This window comes from Kryptolebias marmoratus, linkage group LG13 (assembly GCF_001649575.2).
Source record: "Kryptolebias marmoratus isolate JLee-2015 linkage group LG13, ASM164957v2, whole genome shotgun sequence".
NCBI lineage: Eukaryota > Metazoa > Chordata > Actinopteri > Cyprinodontiformes > Rivulidae > Kryptolebias > Kryptolebias marmoratus.
Window position 1 is genome coordinate 6470341 of NC_051442.1, and position 20496 is coordinate 6490836.

Sequence of the window (20496 nt, forward strand, 5' to 3'; positions counted from 1 at the left end):
CTTGGACTAGCCGTTAGCTGGTCAATCCAGTCCAAGTTAACAAACAGAACTAACTGCAACAGGTGAGATATTAGTTTATCCTAAACCTTCCCGCAGAACACCAGTGCCAAAAATCTGGATTATCCCTTTAATGCTTTAATTCAGAGTCTGTTTCGGTCAGTGGTGTTCTGTGTGGTAAGTCTACTCTGACTAGGTCTCAGTTTTTTTGACCCCTCACTATGACCCTGTGCAGTAATCCTATAACACGGTCCTGCAGTAATACGTTGTACCTTCTCTAGGTTAATATTTGCTGCAACACAGACTAGTATAAACTACACTAAATGAATTCACTTGATGTATTGCCTGATGTATAAGGTTGCATTTTGCCACTGGTGCCTGTAACAACACACCCTCGGGTTTTGTCATCTGTATCACTGTAAAACGGTTTGAGGAAAAAGAAATTGGCGCTGACTAATTTTCCTGGGAACTCGGCTTGTGGTTACAGTTTAACAGAAAGCTATTCTGAAAGCAATCTTATTTGATCATTGTTCCATGTTGCTTTAACATGTTCAATCTTTTGTTTTTCTTCCTCTGCAGTGTCACGGTCGAAGGCTGTACATTTTGATTATTTTCCTCACCCCCGTAAAGCGACAGTACAGCTCAGTTCAACCTTCTGTTCCCTCTGTTGTCTTTTTAAACTCTGAAAACTTTCATCTGGAGTTTTATTTCCACATACTGCATCTCTGCATTATTGTCATTCTGCCAAGAGTGCCTGTTTTTTATAACCTCTTCAAACACAACATATGTTGATACCATCAGATAAATCTTTTAAAGACAAATCCAACACAAATTAATTTTATTTATTTATTTTTTAAATCGGTCTACTGGTTACTAATTTATTGTCAAAAAATGATAATTAGAATCGGTCTAAATTAATACAATTCTTAAATAGGCAGCAATAGATAGAAACTTCCTGGAACTTTCATTCTCACGCCGGGCTGAAGCTGAGGAGTTGCTCTGATTGGCTGTAAAGTTTCAGATTATTCCTTCGCGGATAACACCTGAGCAAAGCAGTGGAAAGTGCCAGCTCCTGCTCACCTCTTTGCCAAAGTCCATCATAAAGTTCTTGAGAAATTAATTAATGAATTAGCTAGATCGCTACCTGACCCAGTTAGCTATGGCGCTACTGTGAGTCTTTTATTTAACAGATTAAGAACATCTAGAGGAGGAATGGGTCGTGAGTGGACTGGTGGTCTTGCTAGCCCTTCTCCCAGCCTGACTTTTTGACTGAGTAGCTGTATTTCTGACAATGTTTCACCTCTTAGGCCAGTAAAGACATTTTTTATAATTTGGTGCCATTTGATTGTTTAATGTTTGTTAGTTACCAGCTGTGTCATGGAGCTAAAACTAGACCGGTTCAGTTTCACATCCGCAGGTGTTGAAACCTCAAGCCCTCCCGCAAGGTGAGAAACTAAAACACTTCCAAATTGTAACGAATAACAACAATAAACTGAAAACGGTGCTTGCTTTTAAAGGAGCGGCGTTCAACACTTTTAAATTAAAACGGTAGGCATGTGTCTACCAATAGCGTCACTCCGGCCGGGAAAAGCATTCATGTTTTTGTAGCTTTTGAGACTTTTGCTCAGGTTACTTTGTAGACGGTTTGTAAAAACTCATCTCTGCGGAGACACTGACGGTCTTTGTCCAGCTCAGAGTATGACTTGTTTCGATTAAAACTCGATGTTTGTGGTTAAGCAACGAACTGCTTAAAACTGATCAATTCTTGCAAAGAGAATTAGTTAAACTTCCCAACCTCACTGAAACCTGATGAAATACTGCTTGTTTAGATTACTAGAATAAAAAGAAAAGGTTTGCCCAATCTCTATTTTTATTACTTCACCTGGCACTTGAAGGTTCTGTACAAAGTGAACTCTGTTACTGGAACAAGAACGGATAATGTCAGCGCATACATGTAGTCTGTTTGTATTAGGTGTTTGCATGCGTCATCTTCAAAGTAATGAACGAGCCCGATCGTACAACAAGCTCGGAAGAAAAGCAGCCCCAAGGCCTCTGTCTGGTGTTGCTGGAGTCTAACTGGTTTTATCTCGGCTGTGTGTGAACATGCATGTTTGCTTACTTTTTAGGGAACGCTGTCCTTATTTTTCCACACAAAGATATGTGTAAAAGGTAGGAAGTTCCAGTTTTAATGCCATTATAACTTTAACGTGTGCAGCATAAGCACAAAGGCTGCTTCTCACACAATGAATAAATCCAATAAACTTTCTAAAAATACAGAGTAAAGCCGTGTTTTACCCTTACAAAACTGGATTTCTCTCCAATCACTACCTATTCAGGTAGATTCATTGAAAAAAAAACTGCAGAATAAACTAAACTTACCATCCTGTTTATTGCGGCGTGAACAGAAGCCAGCAGCTACAGCTAGCAATGCTGTTTGCATGACTAAGGCACAACAACTGAAGATACCAGTTTTATAATTGTCAGTGTCGGACACTTCTTTCGTACATTTGTGGCCGTCATAAATCACAGCGAAGGTATACCCGATGTATGTTCTCGCAAATAGTAAAAAGGTGCCCGAAGCAATGCTGAACCTAGGGGAAAAAAGTGAAGGACGCAGCAGACAACAAGATTCTGTTGTGCTGGAAACACGTTAACCATGTCTGTACAGTTGGTTCAAACACACAAATAGACCGCTCGTTGTTATCTCCCACAGTCGTCCTCTGTGACCCTTCACAGCTGAAAGAAAAGCCTCAAATGAAAATCTGTGAATTTCAGTTTCACCACTTGGTAGGCTTTCTGACTTCTGTTTTCTTGTAAAGTGGAACACAGCTGTCTCGCAGGTTTTAGGTTTAACCCATTTATTTTAAAAGGTAACCGGAAAAAGATGATAAAAATAATGCCCGTGCCTGCTTGGCTTTCACGTCTTTCAGGTGAAGCGATATTGTTGCGCGAAGATTGACGCATTAAGCCTGAAACTAGTTTGCATATGTTGCATTCAGTCATAAAGGAGTAAAACACCAGTTTAGCTGATGTATATCTTTTGCCAGTGTGTTTGTTTCTGGGGTCACTTGTTGCCCCTTTTCTGTGCCTCTAAAGCCAAAGACATTTTCACAGAAACAGCAGTTTTGAATAAACAGCTGTGAATGGCTCCATCTTTAAATGACAGCAAAGAAGCAACAAAACTTTGCTGCTAAATTAAAAAGCTGCAGCATCACCAGCTAACCATCAGCCTCCACAGACTGGAAGTGTCACATTATTTTCAGATAACAGCAACCAGCAAAGGATGTTAGACAACACAGATGCACAGCTGCTAAACAGAATATCAAATGAAGTTCTGGTGAAATATATCCTTCGCTCAACCACTGCTGAACTAAATTCTTAACAAGCACTCCAAGAATACAGCATAAACCACAGAACGGTCTACTTCTCCCGTGTTCTGTCCATGGCGGCTCGAATGCTCACTCAGAAAGAAGAAGGTTGCTGCTCCATTTCTCTCCCTCACTTACACTTTCCCTTGGGAGCCTGTGGCTTTGCAATGGTTGGAATTCCCATAAAGTCCAATCTGCGCTGGGTGCAGCCGAAACCACCATTAATCATCCCAACGAGATTTGTCATCCACTACCACCACAGAGTCCGGATGGCACTAAGAAAAAGGTACACGGAAGAGGGGCGAAGGAACTGGCTGGAAAACCAAGAAAAGTGGGAAAAGTTGACAAAGCATTAAACCTGCGGCGGGAGAGATTTCCCACCGAGCCACACATCTGCACGGGAGACAGACCTACACCTACAGCACACCTAAAACTTCCAAGAAAGCAAAGTCACACTGTCACAAAAAGAAAACTTAAAAAGACTAAGAACTTTGGGGTTGCAAACAATGCTTTTTTCATGTAATTCTGTTGATTATGGTTTAAATCAAGAAGTTCTCATTGCAATTTTCTTTCCCAAGAATTTAAGGCCAAAATATGGTTGGCTTACTATCAGCTGCAATATACTCAAAAATCACTCCATCTATAAGTTTACATGTTTCCAAAGAACTGTCGTGGAAAATAGGAATTATAATGATTACGTCTGTTTAACAAACTTCAAACTTACGCAAATTTTATTTTAGATTTTATCAAAGTGTCAACATCTGCCTTTTTACATGCATCTCAATTAGTCCTCAAAAATCTAAAAGCCACTAATTACATCAGCGTTCACTTTTATGCACCCTTTAATACCCTGATCAGTCGTAACAGACCTGAGCCGATCAGGAAACACACTTTTGTGCTCCGAAGCAGGTTTGAGGGCTCATTTAAAAGACTGACAATTACACGGCCATTGACTGTGAAGCTGAACACAATAAAAGCACTGAGTACATATTCACAAAACAGAATCAGAACAGAAGACTTGCAGCGAAACAGATGTGCAACACATTCACTTCAAGCTAACAAGGATTTAGATGGTGTTTGATAAAGAATATAAAAACTGAGATATTCAAGAATCCCTTGTGAGAATTTCACTTTTGGTCAAAGACTTGAAGATAACCTGTTAGAGTATTTTTAGTGGATCAAGGCAAAGTAATAAATTAGTTTTAAACATTTATGTTTATTTAGGTTTTGAAAGCTGTGAGTTCTTGCTGGGAAAATATTTAACGATTTTGTCTGCTGAATTGTCTGCTGGATTGGATGAAATTCAGCTTTTGGGCATCTAAACACGACGTTACAAAGTTTCACATTTTAAAGAAAAGACACATGGTGCTTAAAGCACGACATAAAATTTTAAACTCTCCACTGGGTTCAAGAGTATAGCCTAAACTTTGTTGCTTTATCAAAGTGCCGGCCAACTTCCCTGCTACCACTGCGTCACCTACTTCTGGACAAAACAGAGTTGTACTGATATGCACAAATCCCCTCTGTAAAGGTGTAAGAGAGCCTTTCTTCCAGCCATCCACCCTCAAATAAACACAGGATTAGGGCCTTGAAGAGAGAGCTTTTCAAAAGAATCGAGCAAAACTGAAGGCTTTCTACTTAAAACTTTTTTTTTCCCCCTGATAGTTCTTTAAAAAGTGCTTCAAACTGATGACTAGCAGCTGAACATGGAAAGGGAGTAAAGCAGGAGCTATTTTTGAGCAGGGAGCGTAACTAAAAGCAATGACAAGCCAGCTGTGTTTCCACAGCTTCATGAAGGGAGGAGGCGGAGAGCAGGTCAGAGGAGGTGGGATGGGAAATAAGCTATGATCAAATTTAACTGGAGTCACTCTTGCTTAAAGGTTCACACAAACCACATCCTGGGGTCATGTATAGGCACCCTGATGGGAAGCTGGAAATTTTATTTTAGGGAATTCATGATGCGGTGCAATAAAAAGAGTTTTCCCCAAACTAAATAACTATAAAAACCCTTTCAATTCTTTCTCATACAAAGTCACTCTTTGTCCTCAAAAAGTTGATTCAATCTCCCATTATTAGAAAGACCTCTCAGATAATAAAAAAGCCCCCCCAGTCCCCATTCAACTGCTCCGTAATGATGTCATATCCTGTGTATGCAGTCTAATCACCATTTTGGAAGACCAGCTCCAGTGAATAAAGGAAAGAGAGAAAAGCAATCAGTGTTAATTCAACCATCATGGCCAACTTTTTGCACAGTTTTCAGCTGTTCAATCAGGGCTGACAGAGATCGAACATCATCTTTCAGAATCTCTGCAGTTGTGACTAACAAAGGACAACAAACATGGCCGGCAAAATTTTGGTCGAGCATACCTATTAAAAACAAGCCTCAATCAGTAAAGAAATTGCTCTGATCATTTTGTTGGAAGTACTTTCCCCTGTGCACTTTTTTATGAAACCACAGCTTCAGCTCTTTAAATTCTTCTAATAAAAAAAATGGTGGTCAACTTGTTGTATTGACTACCAGTAGGAATGCTGTGTAGTATATTGTGAAAAAAAGCATACTTTATCAGTAGTTTGCCTGTTTACATAACACTTAGCCTTGCTGTTACTATAAGTGGTAACCATTCCTCACTACAGCGCCGGTTTCCTGCACAAACCAGAGACGTAATAATTAGAATTGGAGACTTTGATATGCCTTGAAGTCGTCGTATTTGAACTTGCTCAGATTGACAAAAATCAGATCGATTACAAATTCTGGACACAAAATCAACAGTGACTTGGATCGTCCGCCCATTTCTTCACATGCACATCTTCATAGGGGCTTAAAGTCATTAAACAACCTAATTTTTCTGCCATTATAGTTGCTTGTCAGCTGACCAAAGCATCTCCACATATTTTAACTTTTGTGTTGCGCTGTTTTTTTCCAGTTTCCAGGCCATCAAACTTGTCTAGATCCAAGTACTTCCATTTGTTTGTCTTGTATCATGGCGGTGACGCATTCTGATGACGTCACTTGAAGCAGTCTGTGAGGTCTTTGGACCCCAATTTGGACGCCAATTAAACTTCTGTTTCATCTAATTCTTGACTTTTTCTATTTAATTATTATTCATACACCACATAAACGACAAACTAACCAAAATGTTTTGGTGCAATTAAAGTCTACAAACTGTCTCCAAATATAAATAACTTTTTTGTTGTTTTTGTACAGACTTAGTTGTGTACTAATCAACATATTCGCATGCGAGGCTGCTCATAAACAGAGCATAAAAGTTTTAAGCCATTAAGTAGCTACTTGTTGATTCAGTTCGGTGAAACTTCAAAAATAAGTGAGATGGGTGAAATTTTCCCTCTCTGAGGAGAAGCAAAAGTTTCCTAACATTAGCAAGAAAATGCTAATTAAAGGTACGATGGTTTTGTTTACCTCTGCGGTCCGGAGCGAGGGCGGCTTCATCAATGCCAGACTGAAATGAGTTTCCATGGCTCCGGTCATTTTCATAACTTCGGTTCTGACCCACGTCAGGTCGTTAGCTGCTTCTAAAAGTCACTTCTTACGCCTCCGAAGCTGAAGACAAGTCACATCCCCGAGAACTTTGTACTCGCCCCGCCGAGCATCATGGTGGGGTTTATTCCAAACGAAGCGACCGGGAACTCCTTCTACTAGAAAAGGGAGAGAGGAGAAAAAAAAAACTTTCACCTAGCTCGTTGTTACTGCGCCTCCGAAAGACAGTGAAAGCCGCCAAAGTGTGACTGAAAGTCAAGCATGCGCGACCTGTCGGACTGATTTCGGCACATTTTTAGTCAAAATAAATATCCAGTTTGGTAGCTAGCGCCAGTCATGTCCAGGAGTTCAGATTTTTAGATCCCTCCTCCCAGCGGAGCCGCGAGCCGAGAGTTGACGACATCTGTCCGGACATGGCGTTGCGTTCGGGACCATCGGAATTAGGAGAACGTTATCGCGACGTGCATTCGCGTGTATTGTTGCATGCAGCGTCACACAAAAACAACAAAACAGCCGGTCTTAAATCATTTCACAAACAACCCGATGCTTTCTGAAATGTCTAGGTGTGCTGCTGCGTTTACAGCTTTATATAGTTCTGAAGTTCACAGCGTTATGTGACCGTTTAGTTTTGTGGCCTTTTTTCAGTTTAAAAAAATGGTTTTGTTTTGGTTTTCTTGTTGAGCTTTACACATCTAGTACATCTTAAAACAATCAACGCATCATAAGCGTTCAAATATTCATAAATTCATAAATAATAAAACGCGATTTAAAAATAACAAAATACTGTGTTCGAATAATGAAAAATGCCTGAAACATAAGCAATAATGATGATGGTGCCTTAAAATTTAAAGCTGCGGAGTTAAAATTCTATTATACGGCTTTCTAAAGAAGCCTCATACAATTTTCTCTCTGGACACCCCAAATGGTCAGAAGGCTGAAGTTAGTCAAAATCTGGAATATTGAGATTGCCTTAATGTCATTGAACGCAGCACCTGACTCGGTATATTTTGGTTTATATGGCGGTCAACTTTGTCGTCCAGTGTTGCCAGATATACAACTATCTTATCTATTTGTAGGGACTATGCGGTATACGACCAGAAGTTTTTGGCATTTCCGTGCGACAAGGCGCACCCTCACTCAGCACATATGATAGTTTGGGTGAAAATACGATCATTTTCGAGCGACCGTACGATATTTCGTCATTTCCTATTTGGCAACCCTGGTCGTCTAATTCTTGATTTGTATTTTAAACGGGACAGGAACGAGCAAACTGCTTCTCGTAGTTTGGGATAAGAGCATGACTTAATCTCTGATGCCTTCGGGACATGTTATGTGTTAAAAAAAGACACGAAGGAAGTAAAATCACAGCTGTTCGTGTCCACATCCACGCGTGCTCCCTCAGCCGGGGGGACACTCCTTCCGTCCTCTCCTCTCCTTATTGCGTAACCGCGGTGAGTTTGGGTGCGCTCGGTTCATTTGACCTCCCGCGCCGTAAGAGAGGTAAAACAAGAAAAAAAAAAAAAAAAAAAAAAAAAAAAAAAAAAAAAAAAAAAAAGAGTAGAGACAGGTGGGAAATTTAAATGTCCACTGAAAACAAAATTCCTGAAAATGTGTTAAGAAAAGGGTGTCCAGCTTAAGTGTGCATTATTCTTCTAATTTAGAAATTTAAGGAAATAAGATGGGCGGGGGGGGTTAATGACTCGGATATACAAAATCAGAGCAGAGTCAATCATGAAAGTTTATTCAGTGTTTGAATGGGGGGCGAAAAAAAGAGAAAAACACAGCTGTACTTGTGAATCAAAGTATTGTGGTTTATTTATTCTGATTTAGCGTGTTGTGAGCAGGTACAACATTCACTCCCTGTAATACCACTGCATACATTCAGCCTTAGTCGTCTCCCTCATGTCTTCTATCGGATCCCATATAGTTCCTCCAATTTCCGCTTCTGGGAAACTTACTTTATATCCCCACATCTGACACATCAAACTCCTCCAGTATTCTTTCTCTCATTTCGATTCTGCGACACGAAACATAAGTCCAGAGACGTATAAATTCTCAGCATGTTTATTGCACAACGTTCCCAGAAAATTGGGAGAGAAAACAAACAAAAAAAAAAAAACAAAACAAACAAACAAAAAAAAACATTATTCAAGGTGAGACTTTTTGTAAAAGACATTCTGTACAAACACATGGAAATAAATTGAGAATGTACAGTTTACACAAACCGTTACACTTATGAGCAACTAAATAATTTATTCATATACAAAGAGGAAAAAGCATATATATATATATATATATATAAATCAATAACAGCTTTCATGTACAAAATGTAGCAGAGCATCTATAATACACATAAGGATGTATTTCTAAACTTTAAGAACAAAATGAGATCCAAAACAAAACCAAAATAAAACATTCATGCTTCTTTTCCATTAAGACTTGGGTCATATTCAGGGTGCAGTATAGAAGAAGAGGCGTACAAAAACTGCCCACTTATTGGGGTTACATTGCCAGGTTTATCAAATATTTATAGCAAAATAAAGGCTTCTGAAGTAAAAAGCTAATTTGTGGATTTGTCACAAGATTAAAATGGCTGCAGCCTCTCTTACAACAAAGGTACATTTGCTTGTTTAAAGCAGAGTACAAAAACAAATCTTTGTGTATGAGAGTATCAAAAACTTAATTTTTTTTAATATTGTGACTTAATTTTTAATTAAATCTATTTAAAAAAACAAGAATGATAATAATTATGCCTGTTTTTTTTTGCATTACAATTACAAATTTACATGGAGGAATTTTTAAAAAAAAACCTGCAGATGTAAAGACAAAAACAAGAAAAACATGGCCTACTGTTGTTTCTGTTATTAGTTTTATATGTAGAACTGTCATCAAAACAAACCTGAAAATAGTGTTAACCTGTACGTGCCCACTGCGCTCCTCTAGTCTTCGCTCTCCTCCAAACACTGAAGCCGTAAACATCATAGAAAGGTGACAAGATATAAAAATGAGAAAATACTTCAGCAGTCTGGTTGCAAAATACATAGATAAAGTAGGTTTGAACTTCTCTACAGTATAAAGGGACCCTTCTCAGTCACAATGTGATGCAAAAATATGTATTTCTTCAATTTAAAAACAAAAAGAAATTAAAGAGCCTTCCCTTTTTTTTTTCAACGAACACAGCATAGAGTCGACACAGTTGACATTCGTTTGATTAAAATTTCTTAGAAAATCTACCTCAGGGTTTTCTACGGGGCAGCCAAGTCACCCGCTGCCCATATGAAGATTTGAGGTAGTGCTGTACCTATGATAACACGGCCAAAGCCATTTTTAGCTATTTCAAATATAGGTTGTAGGACTAAAACTTATGTCTAAATCTCACACATGGCTAACAAGAAAAAAAAAAGTTTTAAGTCATTTAGCCAAACAACTAAATTGTTGAGATATGAAAGAAATCTGGTCTGTAAACAAGCATATAAAGTAAAAAAAAGACATAATTGGCATGGGATTAATAATATACAGAAATATTTTACAGAAATAGCATTTAAAAAAAAAAAAAAAAAAAACATGGAGTTTCTTCCTTCATATTGCAAGGTTTAAGATTGTACAGGGGGGAAAAAAATTGCAGTTGAAGAATTAAAATTAATTGTATATATTTATAAATTTATATATTTATAAATTTGAAGTCTTTGGCTTTTGCTTCCAAAAATAAAAAGTCTTGCTTTAATAGGAACATTCAGGTCAGATCAGAGACGTTTCAGTCATCTGCGGAGTCTCGCTCCACTCCTTGTCTCTACCGCCACCCGGTGGTGAAACATCTACATCGCGCCAAAGTCTGAGACCAATGTTCATAGAAGATGTGCAATGCTCAGGGTCAGGGTAAACTTCCTTCCATAGAACCAGGTCAGGGGTCAGCTGTGCAGCGTGGACGGCTGTCTTTGGGGACCAGAGAGGCACCACCTGGACCTGATTGGTCTCCTCACTGCGTTTGGACCTGAGCGCTGGGGCAGCCTCAAAGTAAGATCTGAGCAACATACGGGGAGTGAGTGCTGGCCACTGCAGCCAACAAGGGCAGGTCACTGGACTCAATTCTGCCAAGACAAGAGAGCAAACATCAGGGTTTCAATTAAAAGTGACCAACTATTGGCTTGACCTGTGTGTGTGTGCACATGTCTGCTTACCCCAAGACCATGCCCAGTTCTTTCACATGGACTCTCGTCTGGCCCTTCAGATACTCGGCAAGCATCTTACTCTTAAAGTAGATCTCCTGTAGTCGGTCCTCAAGGTGCATTATACACTAAAGGGACAAACAGAAGCATGATTACAGACACAGTAGCTTCAAAACTCTGGACCATATAGAGGAAAGACAGAGATGTGACATACAAAGTTGGGTGAGAGGTTGAGTTTGTAGAGCTGGTAGGTGGACTGTAATAAGTTGGAGACCAGGTTGGACACCAGAACTTCTTTCCCCAGCTTGTTTACGTCTGTGGCTCGCCTCTGACTGCTTGCCACCTGCACCGTCCACTTGTCTGTGTCTGCTATAATGCAGACGGCCTCGGCTATGGGCTCATCCAATACAGGATGCTGCACAGGGGAAAAGATGGACATTTGAACAACTGAACACACAAACAGAAACAACTTTTCTCTAGGTGTTAAATTCTCATTTTAAACCACTTTTAGTGACAAGTTTAAATTACTTGATTCAAGATTGAGGACTGAAGAGACAGTGTTGCACCACTGATAAATTAGATGAAAACGGTGTATTTAATATGTTACAACTTTCTCATACAAAAACATGTTACCGGTACATATTTATTTATTTTTTGTTTAATTTGATTTGGCAAGTAAAGAATTAGCATCCGAAGAAATACAATAGATCTTTTTTATCCTTTACCTGAACAGCATGGGCTAATTCGGTCATGAGGCTTTGCCGTAGCTTCTCATCACAGGGGATTCCATGCAGTACAAAGTCTGGAACATAGGTGGGGCAGTAGCCTCCAAACAGAGACCGGCCAAAGTTGGCGATGCTCGGCTTCGAGTAGTTCTCCACTAACTTTGCTCTGTAGGTCATGACAGGAGAGATTAGTCATTTGAAAATGCCATTTTGTTTTTACATTTATTTCAACGTTTAAACGCATCAAGTTTGACAGGAGGTGTGTCTGTGCATCACTGACTCACCCGGGGAAAGGAACCAGCACTTCCTCCTGCCAGTCCTCCGTCTCCTCGCTCTCGCTGTCTCCTAACGCGCTGTCTGAGCTCTCGTTTCGTGGTATTTCCCAGTCATTAAGGGGAGCTACCTGGTGCTTTTGGTCCTTGCTGCTGCTTCCATCCTGGAGGATGGGGACAGTCAACACAATATCTTTGTCCTGCTCAGCAGGATGGCTCCTGCAGCAGGCGTCTGAGGAGTCAGTAGAACCACACCTGTACCTCCGCTGATCAGATAAAGTGTTGCCCTTCTTGCTGGACTCCACCTCCCCAATACCTGAACCTAAACATGTGCCCGAACCCTGACCCCTGCCTGGACTGTGACAGCTGTGATCCCTCAGGTTAGGAAGCCGAGGGACCCCTGATGGGTTTAGTAAATGTTTGTGTGTATCGTCTGTGGTGGTGGCCTCCTGTTTGGCCACATCGTCTATAGTCCTAATCTCCACAGGGTTCTCTGGGCTGAAATACTCATCAAAATCGTCCCCACAGTTCAGACTCCACTGGGGTATCTTGGTGGACACCCGCTGCAGAGCTGGAGTTGCCTTGGTCTGTTTGGTTTGGTCCTCTGATGCATTGGTGCTGCTGGTCTTTGAATGTGCTCCTCTCTGAAGATTATATTGTTGCTCTTGATGCTGCTGCTGCTGTTGTTGATAGAGATGCTGCAGGTGAGGGAGTTGGTTTTCCTTAAGTTTCTTGTACTTTTTTATTTCCACCTTCATTTTTCTTTGTTGGCTCTCCGTATCGGACTCTGGAGACGTAGAGACACCAATAAGGAAAGTGACTTTTGTTGCTGGCTCTTCCTCCTCGGTTGAAGTCAGAGCCATGGGTCCTGGCATCGGGTTTCCTGGTATTACCGGTATCGGTACTGCTTCAACAAGGCTCTTATCTGGGGGCTTCTTCTGTAAAGGAATGCCCAAAGCCCGAAGAGTCAGGACTTTTCTGGGCTGAACCCCCACTTCAGAATCCATCCGAGCCTCAAAGTCTTTACTGTCCATGCTGGCAGAAGAGTTGGATGGACTTGATGGAGGAACTGTGTGTGCAGATGGAGCAAGAAGTTTTACGTCTCCCTTGGTCTCTGTGTCCAGCATATGGCCCTGATCCCGGGGACAGGCCGAGCCGACCTGCAACACCGTCTCCACTCGCACCTCAGAGACCAATGGGCTGGTGGACTCCCTTTTTAGTTCCCTGGGTTCCGCTACTGCTAAAGTCTGCGGTTCAGCTTCTGAAGTCCTGATCATAGAAGCTGTTATCTCAGTGGGCTTTGACTGAAGCACACTACTCCTGGATCCTTGACTGTCATTGCTGTGATCCTCATATTCTTCATCTTCCTCTTTCTCTTTGGGCATCTCCCTAGAGCTGTGCTCCACCTCGGTGTCAGTGTACGTGCTGCTCTGGAGGCTGTTGTCTGAGCGGTAGCTGCTGTCTTCAGCCTCAGTCTGCTGGCTGTGGGCCCCTTGTGACAGATAATCTCCGCTGGGCTTATGGACAGTAACTAGGACATAGTCCGACTCCTCTACCTCCCCCTTCCTGAGCGAGGTGGTGATGAGCGAGCCGGGCATGACAATGGCCTCATCTTCAGCACTGTCCAGCATGTGGGTCTCCAGCAGTTCTGAGCAGCGGATGAAGTATGTGAGGACATAGAGGAGCCTCTGGACCAGGTCCTGTCTGCGGCCGACCACTACTGTCCGAGACAGTCGCACTGGTGACCCTATGGCCCCATAAAGGTCCCCTGCAATCAGTGACAGAAAGGAAAAAAATAATTAAAATCAAGACCGTTGCTGCCCTAATGCCAAAAAGATCAACCGAAAAGTTTTAAAAGTATGCTAACAAGTCTGCACACAAAAATATTTTTTCTTCTGCAACTCCTAGTTAGGAACATTAGGTGTCACCATCACCTCATTTTTCTAATGTTTTAATTTCTCATCATACACACATGCCTCTTCAATGTTTAACAGACAATATTACTATTTACATAAATCTATAAATTACTCAGGGATGTTCATTCATAAGCAGCAGAGAAACAAAACTACAGCTCTCAATCAGTGGAAAGCAGATTTCCTGCATGAATACTTAAATACATGAAAAGGGGTCCAACCAGCATGCAATTTTCAAGCCAAGGTCTCCCTTAAAAAAGGGATTTGTGATCTCAGTAAGATTAGCCTGATTCAATAAAGGTTAATAAATAAATACATTTTATAGTGTTTCTGTAACTGTGTGGTTTACTTAAAGAAACTGCAATGTCTAATTTAAAAGGTTAAACATTTCAGCACACGCAGGGATTTAGTCAACAGGCACGTGGAGAAGATAGTCTTGTTCTAACTTGTCTTTATGCTTCAATGATAACAGTGTCTGGGGTTTAAATGTTACTCCTCCCTCCACACAGAAACTTTAACACAAACAAAAAGTTGGGTTTTTTTGTTTTGTTTTTTTAGCAGAAGTATTTGTGATTAAAAGTCTCACCAAGCTGTGCCCAGAGAGGATTGTAGGGATGAGTCTTTGCCAGCATGTCGACAGTCTGGGAGGAGTGTTTCTCGAGGAAGATCTTAATTGGAGGCTGCCCATTGGGCATGACAGTGGGCACCCAGGCTAGATGATTGGTCAGGACGGCCGTTAATAACGCAGGGAGGAATCTGGAATGTGGGTACAGTGTGGTCAGAAAAGAAAACAAGTAAAAGAAGTTCCAGCTTTACTGCAACCTCACTGGTTAGTCTCCAGTTTCTTTGGCCAAACCTTTCCTTTCTGAACGGACCATCACAAAACTCATTAACGCTTTGCAATCCACATATAGTCAGAAACACGAAAAGTGACACACACTCATTTCGCATGATTCACTTCTCAGTTCTGACCACAAGTGTCTACTTCCCTTCCTGTCCCATGACTCAACACGGTAATGGAAGTCTAGTTTCATCACGTGCCAAAAACACAGTTGTGACAGCGGCATCCATCAGTCATGGGATCACTTATGGGACGCCTCATCAAAGACATGATGTGATACAGTAAGACCAGAGGTTCCCATGGTAACATGATACTTCACAGAGTCAACAGCTGGAACAAATAGTTGGGCGTAGGGCTGGCTAACGAGTCGTAGTGGAAAATTAAACCAAAAGTTTTTGGGGAAGGAAACAAATGGTTGCAGAGAAGACGGATTCTTTTCTCAGGTAAGAGGTAGTGAGCAAAGAAAGAACCACAATCCCTGTCTGCAGAAACTCACACTGGACCATGTAAGAAAAGATTAATCATTTATAATCAATTTAAACCAGAGTTTTCATATCGTTTTGTTTTTCTGATATTTAAATTTTCACAGTTACATCATTATTTTAGCCCTCCAGCTGGGTTGGAAGTAACCAGAGAGAATATTTATAGCATGTACCTGCCACATTTTAATCTTTGTTGTATTCTTGGTTTTGCAGTGTAAATCATTAATTCTAAATACATCTTTTTTTGAAGGCTTAACTTGTTGAAAAATTGTTAAATTTGTTTGCTTTTATATTCTTAAGTATTATAAACAGATGCAACTTTCAATTTCCCATTTAGTGTTTAAAAAAAATTAAAAATCAAAACTACAATTAAAAATGTTTTCTTTTTGGTTTCCTTTTTTTAAAAAAAAAGACAAAACTAACAAGCTGCTTGTACAGGAACCTGGACTGGACATTGATTTTACAATATTATAAATGCGGTGGGTAAAAAATATGTACTTAAAACCCTGATAATGTCAATGAAACATCCAGAAAAAAAAACAAATAAACAAAAGAAGATTTTTAACAGTTTGTGTAATAGATTTTGATGGGAAAAATCAGTTCTGTACAGTGAGGACAACTAAAATCAAACGCTCTGAATATGTTCAATAAAAGCCTTGCTACCAATTCATTTATGTACAATTAGTGGTTTTGTAACTGCAACAATAAGCAGTTAGAGGCTGGCAGGGATCTTTTCATTCACAGCTTCTTTTGAGGCAATAAAAAGAGGGTGAAACAGTCACAGTGCGAGTGTTATTTAGTGTAGAGGTTTGTGGGGAGGAAAAATGAATAGTGTGTGAATCTGCATGCGTTTCTCTGTTGACAAGCTTGTTATTCAAGTACAAAAATAAAGAAAATAGTAAGAATATTAAACACTTTTAAACTTGCACAGTTTTTTCCCTTCTGATAATTGAGAGGTTAAGTTGCATCAGCACAGTATATTAAGTCTAAAACTTGTGACATTTAGGCAACATTCTTAAAAAAGTGTGAGGGTAGACGAGAGTTGGAGCAGACACTCAACTGGTTTTTGGAGGCCTGCTCCATCAGTGAGGACAGCTCCCTCATGAAGAGGCCGCAGAGCTGGTTCTTCTCCGACGCTCCAGACATCATGGTCAACCAGACGGGCTCGGCCACGCGGGGCATTGTGTAGAGGTCACAGATGGTCATCCTGGAGAAGAGGTATTGTGAGGGAGGGATGAAAGCGGGGAGGAGGAATGAAGAGGGGGGAGAGGGGGGACAAAACAGACAAAGAGAGAACAGACCGATTATTGTCTCTCAGGGAAAACAAAGGCGATCTGAGTTCACAGAGCTTCACTGTCTGCACCGAGGCCATGGGAGACCCTCACTGTGTGTCCGTTTGTCACAGTCTAACAAACTGGCGTGCGTGTGCATGCATATCTATATGTATGTTGCTCAGCTTGGGCATTTGTGCATTGAGGAGGACTGGAGTTTTCCATGGAACGTGGGGCGCTGCACGTCCCGGTCACAGGCCAAGCTTTTCACACAGGGGCAGAGGGGAATCTCTGCGAACCTCTGAGCAATGTGGAAAAAATCCTGAAAATATTATGCAGCTGCTGAGCTCTAGGCTTGACATTTTAAAGCTGTATAAAACACTGAAAAAGTGGGGGTACTAAGGAATCAACCTTTGTGTAATCTTCCACAAATGCAAAACACTAAATATAAGAAACTGAATCCACTGCCATCAGGCCTGGTGATCAGTCACAAGACTTACAAGTGCTGATAAGAAGTGTAAAACCACAAGCTAATTGATTTTGTCTAACTGAAACCATCTCAAGCTGTAAACAAAGTTGACTCACAACCTTTGACCAATAAAGACAGCGGTAAAACGAGAGCCACAGAGGGGCTGAAGGCTGAGAAAAAACAATGCAGGTGTTGCACACCGAGAGGTGACCTGAAATTATTTTAGGAAGAAATGTTTCCCACAGAAAAAAGGAACACTTGTGCTACATGCATTTACAAGAAACTTATAAAAAAGAAGAACCTACGAAATATTGCAATACAGCTGTCGCAAATTTTTCTATTTAACTAAGTAGTTAGGTGATGAAACCCTTTAACCTGCCTTCCCAGAATTCTTTGCAAATAAATAGCATTCAAGAGATGTCAGTGTAATTTTGTTTTAGTCTCTCCACCATGTTCCTTAGGAGATCTTTATTTTCTTCACAAATCACAACAAAGAATGATTTCTGACTCTGTAAACTTCTCTTTAGCCTGTATCTCAGTACAGGAACCAGACGGAGGAAATGCTAACGTTTGAACTGAGTAATCCTAGCATTGAGTGAAATAATTCCTAACAAAAAATCATTGACTTTGACAAACACAGAGAAGAGAAACTATCTCAGACTCATCACATCTGAAACATGTCTCTGACTCTCGTTACGTCAGCAGATCGGTCAGTTTCAGAGTCAAATAACCCGTAACATTTAAAGACGTTCTTGTATTATGATCAGGTTGACCTCTGTGGCTTTTTTAACGTGCTGTGTCTGCTGCACGCTCATGCACCGAGAGTCTGTCATTGTGCAAAAGCCTAAACATGAGCCAGTGCTACATAAGAAGGGAAATCTAGCTCCAGTATCCATGCTGAAGCTGTTCTTAGTGAACTTTAAAATGCTGTGATAGCGTTTGAAATCAAAATGATGTCTCAGGCTGACGGGTCTGACCTGTGTTGTTATTTTTGACCTTATTCAAGACATTTGGGTTCACGAAGTGCAGCTTTGCAGGTCAGGTTCAAAAGACTCAAAAATTGCAAGCTGAGCATCATTGTTGTGAACACTAACCTATCAATCACTCAGTTTTATTTAAATTGTGTGAGCCTGTGAGAAAAACAGATGAATATTTAGATAAAAATCAAGTGAACAGATGTGTAGGATGAAGCAAAAACTGCAGCACAGCAAACTGTGTTGGGTAGATTTTAAGTGTTTAGTCCAAGTTTATTTTATTCCAATTAGGCCACCGAGTCAAATCCATGGTTATATTATTATTATTATAGCTGTAGTGTTTGACACTTTCAAAGCTGCCCATTTTCACCCAAAGTGCTTAAAGAGAGGAGAACTGCACCTCATTTTATTTACATTTGGCCACAGAGGATTTGGACTTCTACCCCTGCTAATTTAAGCATCGACACACAACTCTTATTTGTACTCTGACTGCAGGCCCCAACAGAACCCCAGTGCTGGCTGGAGTGACTTATGTACATGCCTCTGCTGAGTGTTGGAGCTTATCTTTGCCAGCATGTGAGCATATCCACCCTCCGACGACGTCAGAGCCACGTCACCATGGAGGAAAGACATTTCCTCCAGTTTCTTCCTGTAACGTCCCATAAAGTCAAAAGCCCTTAACGATAAATGTAGCTGCACTCTGAAGGTGAAATTTTACAGATATTTTGCAAGTCTGGGGCACAAGTGTTTCTCCTGCTGGCACTCACTGTTTACTATTCTGGTGCTTGCTTGTGACCAGAGTCTGAGGCAGATAGGGTTGCCACTCGGGCGGCTTGGGTTGTTGAGGCCAGGTGTCAACAGGAACATGACTGCAGCAATGAGGAGACCTCAAACAGGGAGCTGCCAGCATGTGTGCAGCAAGTGAAAGTAGGGTTTTATGACATCCCTGTCTCAACTGCTGCATAAAGCTCATTTGTTTGTTTTATGAGCACAGAGCAGTCATACAGCAGTGGAGAGCATGCATACAAGCACGCACATGCACACAACTGTACAGCTTACGGAGTAAGAATTCACAAGTTGATAATAGATATAACCACAAATAAAGCCTAAAGCCTTCTTGGAAATGATGTTTTTAGAACGTCTAAATAAAATCAACCTGTTTAAATGCAGCAACTTTCCTGTGAGCTACTACCAAACAGCCATAGTTTGGTGAGTCCAGGCAGAGAGAACAAAGTGTTCCTTCTTTCTTTATCTCAACGTGTTGCAACATCCCTTCCTGCTCTTGCATATAAATAGCTTAAAATAACAAAAGAACATAAACTGTGAAATTATCCTCGTTGACACCTCTCACCTCTAATTTTCACATGGCCCTCCCCCCTCCTCTTACTTTCCTGAATGTCTCAGTGTAATGTGACCATCACCAAGTGATCGTAACTATTAGATTGTCAGTTTTTAAAATAAAATCATGTCGTTAATTAGTTTGTTGTGTTGAAAGGCACTACAGCAGGTTATTAATAAAATACAGTTTCCTACATGTTTGATATTACCAAACAAAAATAAAAAATTGTGGATACACATCAGTTTAGCAAATAGAAAAACAAATATAACCTATAATATTAATTAATGCAACGGAAATATGCAAGCGTGAACAACTGTAAAAAAAAATGTAAGACTTTGTTGTTGGCGTGAACTTTGTTTGAATGTCAAATCTGTGATGTAAAAGATTATTTTCCTGGAACACAAATGGAACGTGTGATACTCCAAGTCTTCTACATTTAGCTCAATCCTGTTTTTCCACTCTTTATATTCTGTGCAGTAGCCACGGGTCAATATTTAAGGATGGTTCACTAACCCAAATGGCACCTGCTTATCTGCATCAACTCCACCATAAGGCTGAAATTCCTAAAAGGTTTGCACAAAATGCAGCATTTTCATGGTGCAAAAGAACAAAGTTCTAGCTAAAGTGTACTAAAAATGATCAAAAGAGCTGTTTTTTTTGTGAACTGGGAAGGTTTGCACATAAACATGTAAGAAAAAGACAAAAGTAGGAGTGATTATTTTTAGCAGACATTTTCAAAACTTGACCATAAGAAGAATGAGGAGACTAAAAATCTTCTAATAATAGTTTAGTGTTAAGGGGAAAAAATTTGAGTTGCTGCCCAACCTGAACTCGTTGAGTCCATCGACTATTCGGTTGTAAGCCAGCGCTCTCTGACTGGCATCTGTTGACCGCCGACTCATCTTCATGGCCTTGAGAGTGACACAAAACACACACTCAGTTTTTGACATTTGGCACAGAGGCTATTAAATGGAGGAATTTGTGAGGGAGGAGACAACAAAAGGGAAGAGCAGAACGTGGGACAGGACAGTGATTTAGAGCTCGACAGTTCCAGCAGCAGAAATAAGCAAACAGAAGCGTTGACCGGTCATTCTGACAGAAAAGCTGCTCATTTCAACAGCAAGGTTTGCATTTCATTTGCCAGGGCTACACCAGCAGGTTTATCTCCTCGGTGTTAACCAGT

At 40.6% G+C, this 20496-nt stretch overlaps 2 protein-coding genes across 5 annotated transcripts in view; both read right to left on the reverse strand.

The window, feature by feature from the left end:
* Nucleotides 1–7251, reverse strand: part of rapgef6 (Rap guanine nucleotide exchange factor (GEF) 6) — a 119956-nt gene extending 112705 nt beyond the window's left edge. Inside the window, exons 1-2 of one of the 2 annotated variants that reach the window (XM_037979090.1) lie at nt 7132–7202; nt 6784–7019 (exon numbers count right to left, since the gene is read on the reverse strand). In XM_037979090.1, coding sequence (XP_037835018.1) covers nt 6784–6858 — 75 coding nt within the window. In that variant the 5' untranslated portion in view covers nt 6859–7019; nt 7132–7202. Of the gene's footprint in view, nt 1–6783 lie in introns of both variants that reach the window. The other variant, XM_017419895.3, reaches the window with a different exon arrangement.
* A 1658-nt stretch (nt 7252–8909) lies between these two features.
* fnip1 (folliculin interacting protein 1) overlaps nt 8910–20496 on the reverse strand; it is a 34333-nt gene continuing 22746 nt past the window's right edge. For all 3 annotated transcript variants that reach the window (XM_017419934.3, XM_017419932.3, XM_017419933.3), the window contains 8 exons: nt 20139–20224; nt 16321–16467; nt 14524–14693; nt 12037–13792; nt 11753–11918; nt 11242–11442; nt 11040–11155; nt 8910–10949 (listed from right to left, as the gene is read on the reverse strand). In XM_017419934.3, coding sequence (XP_017275423.1) covers nt 10871–10949; nt 11040–11155; nt 11242–11442; nt 11753–11918; nt 12037–13792; nt 14524–14693; nt 16321–16467; nt 20139–20224 — 2721 coding nt within the window. In that variant the 3' untranslated portion in view covers nt 8910–10870. The remainder of the gene's footprint in view (nt 10950–11039; nt 11156–11241; nt 11443–11752; nt 11919–12036; nt 13793–14523; nt 14694–16320; nt 16468–20138; nt 20225–20496) is intronic.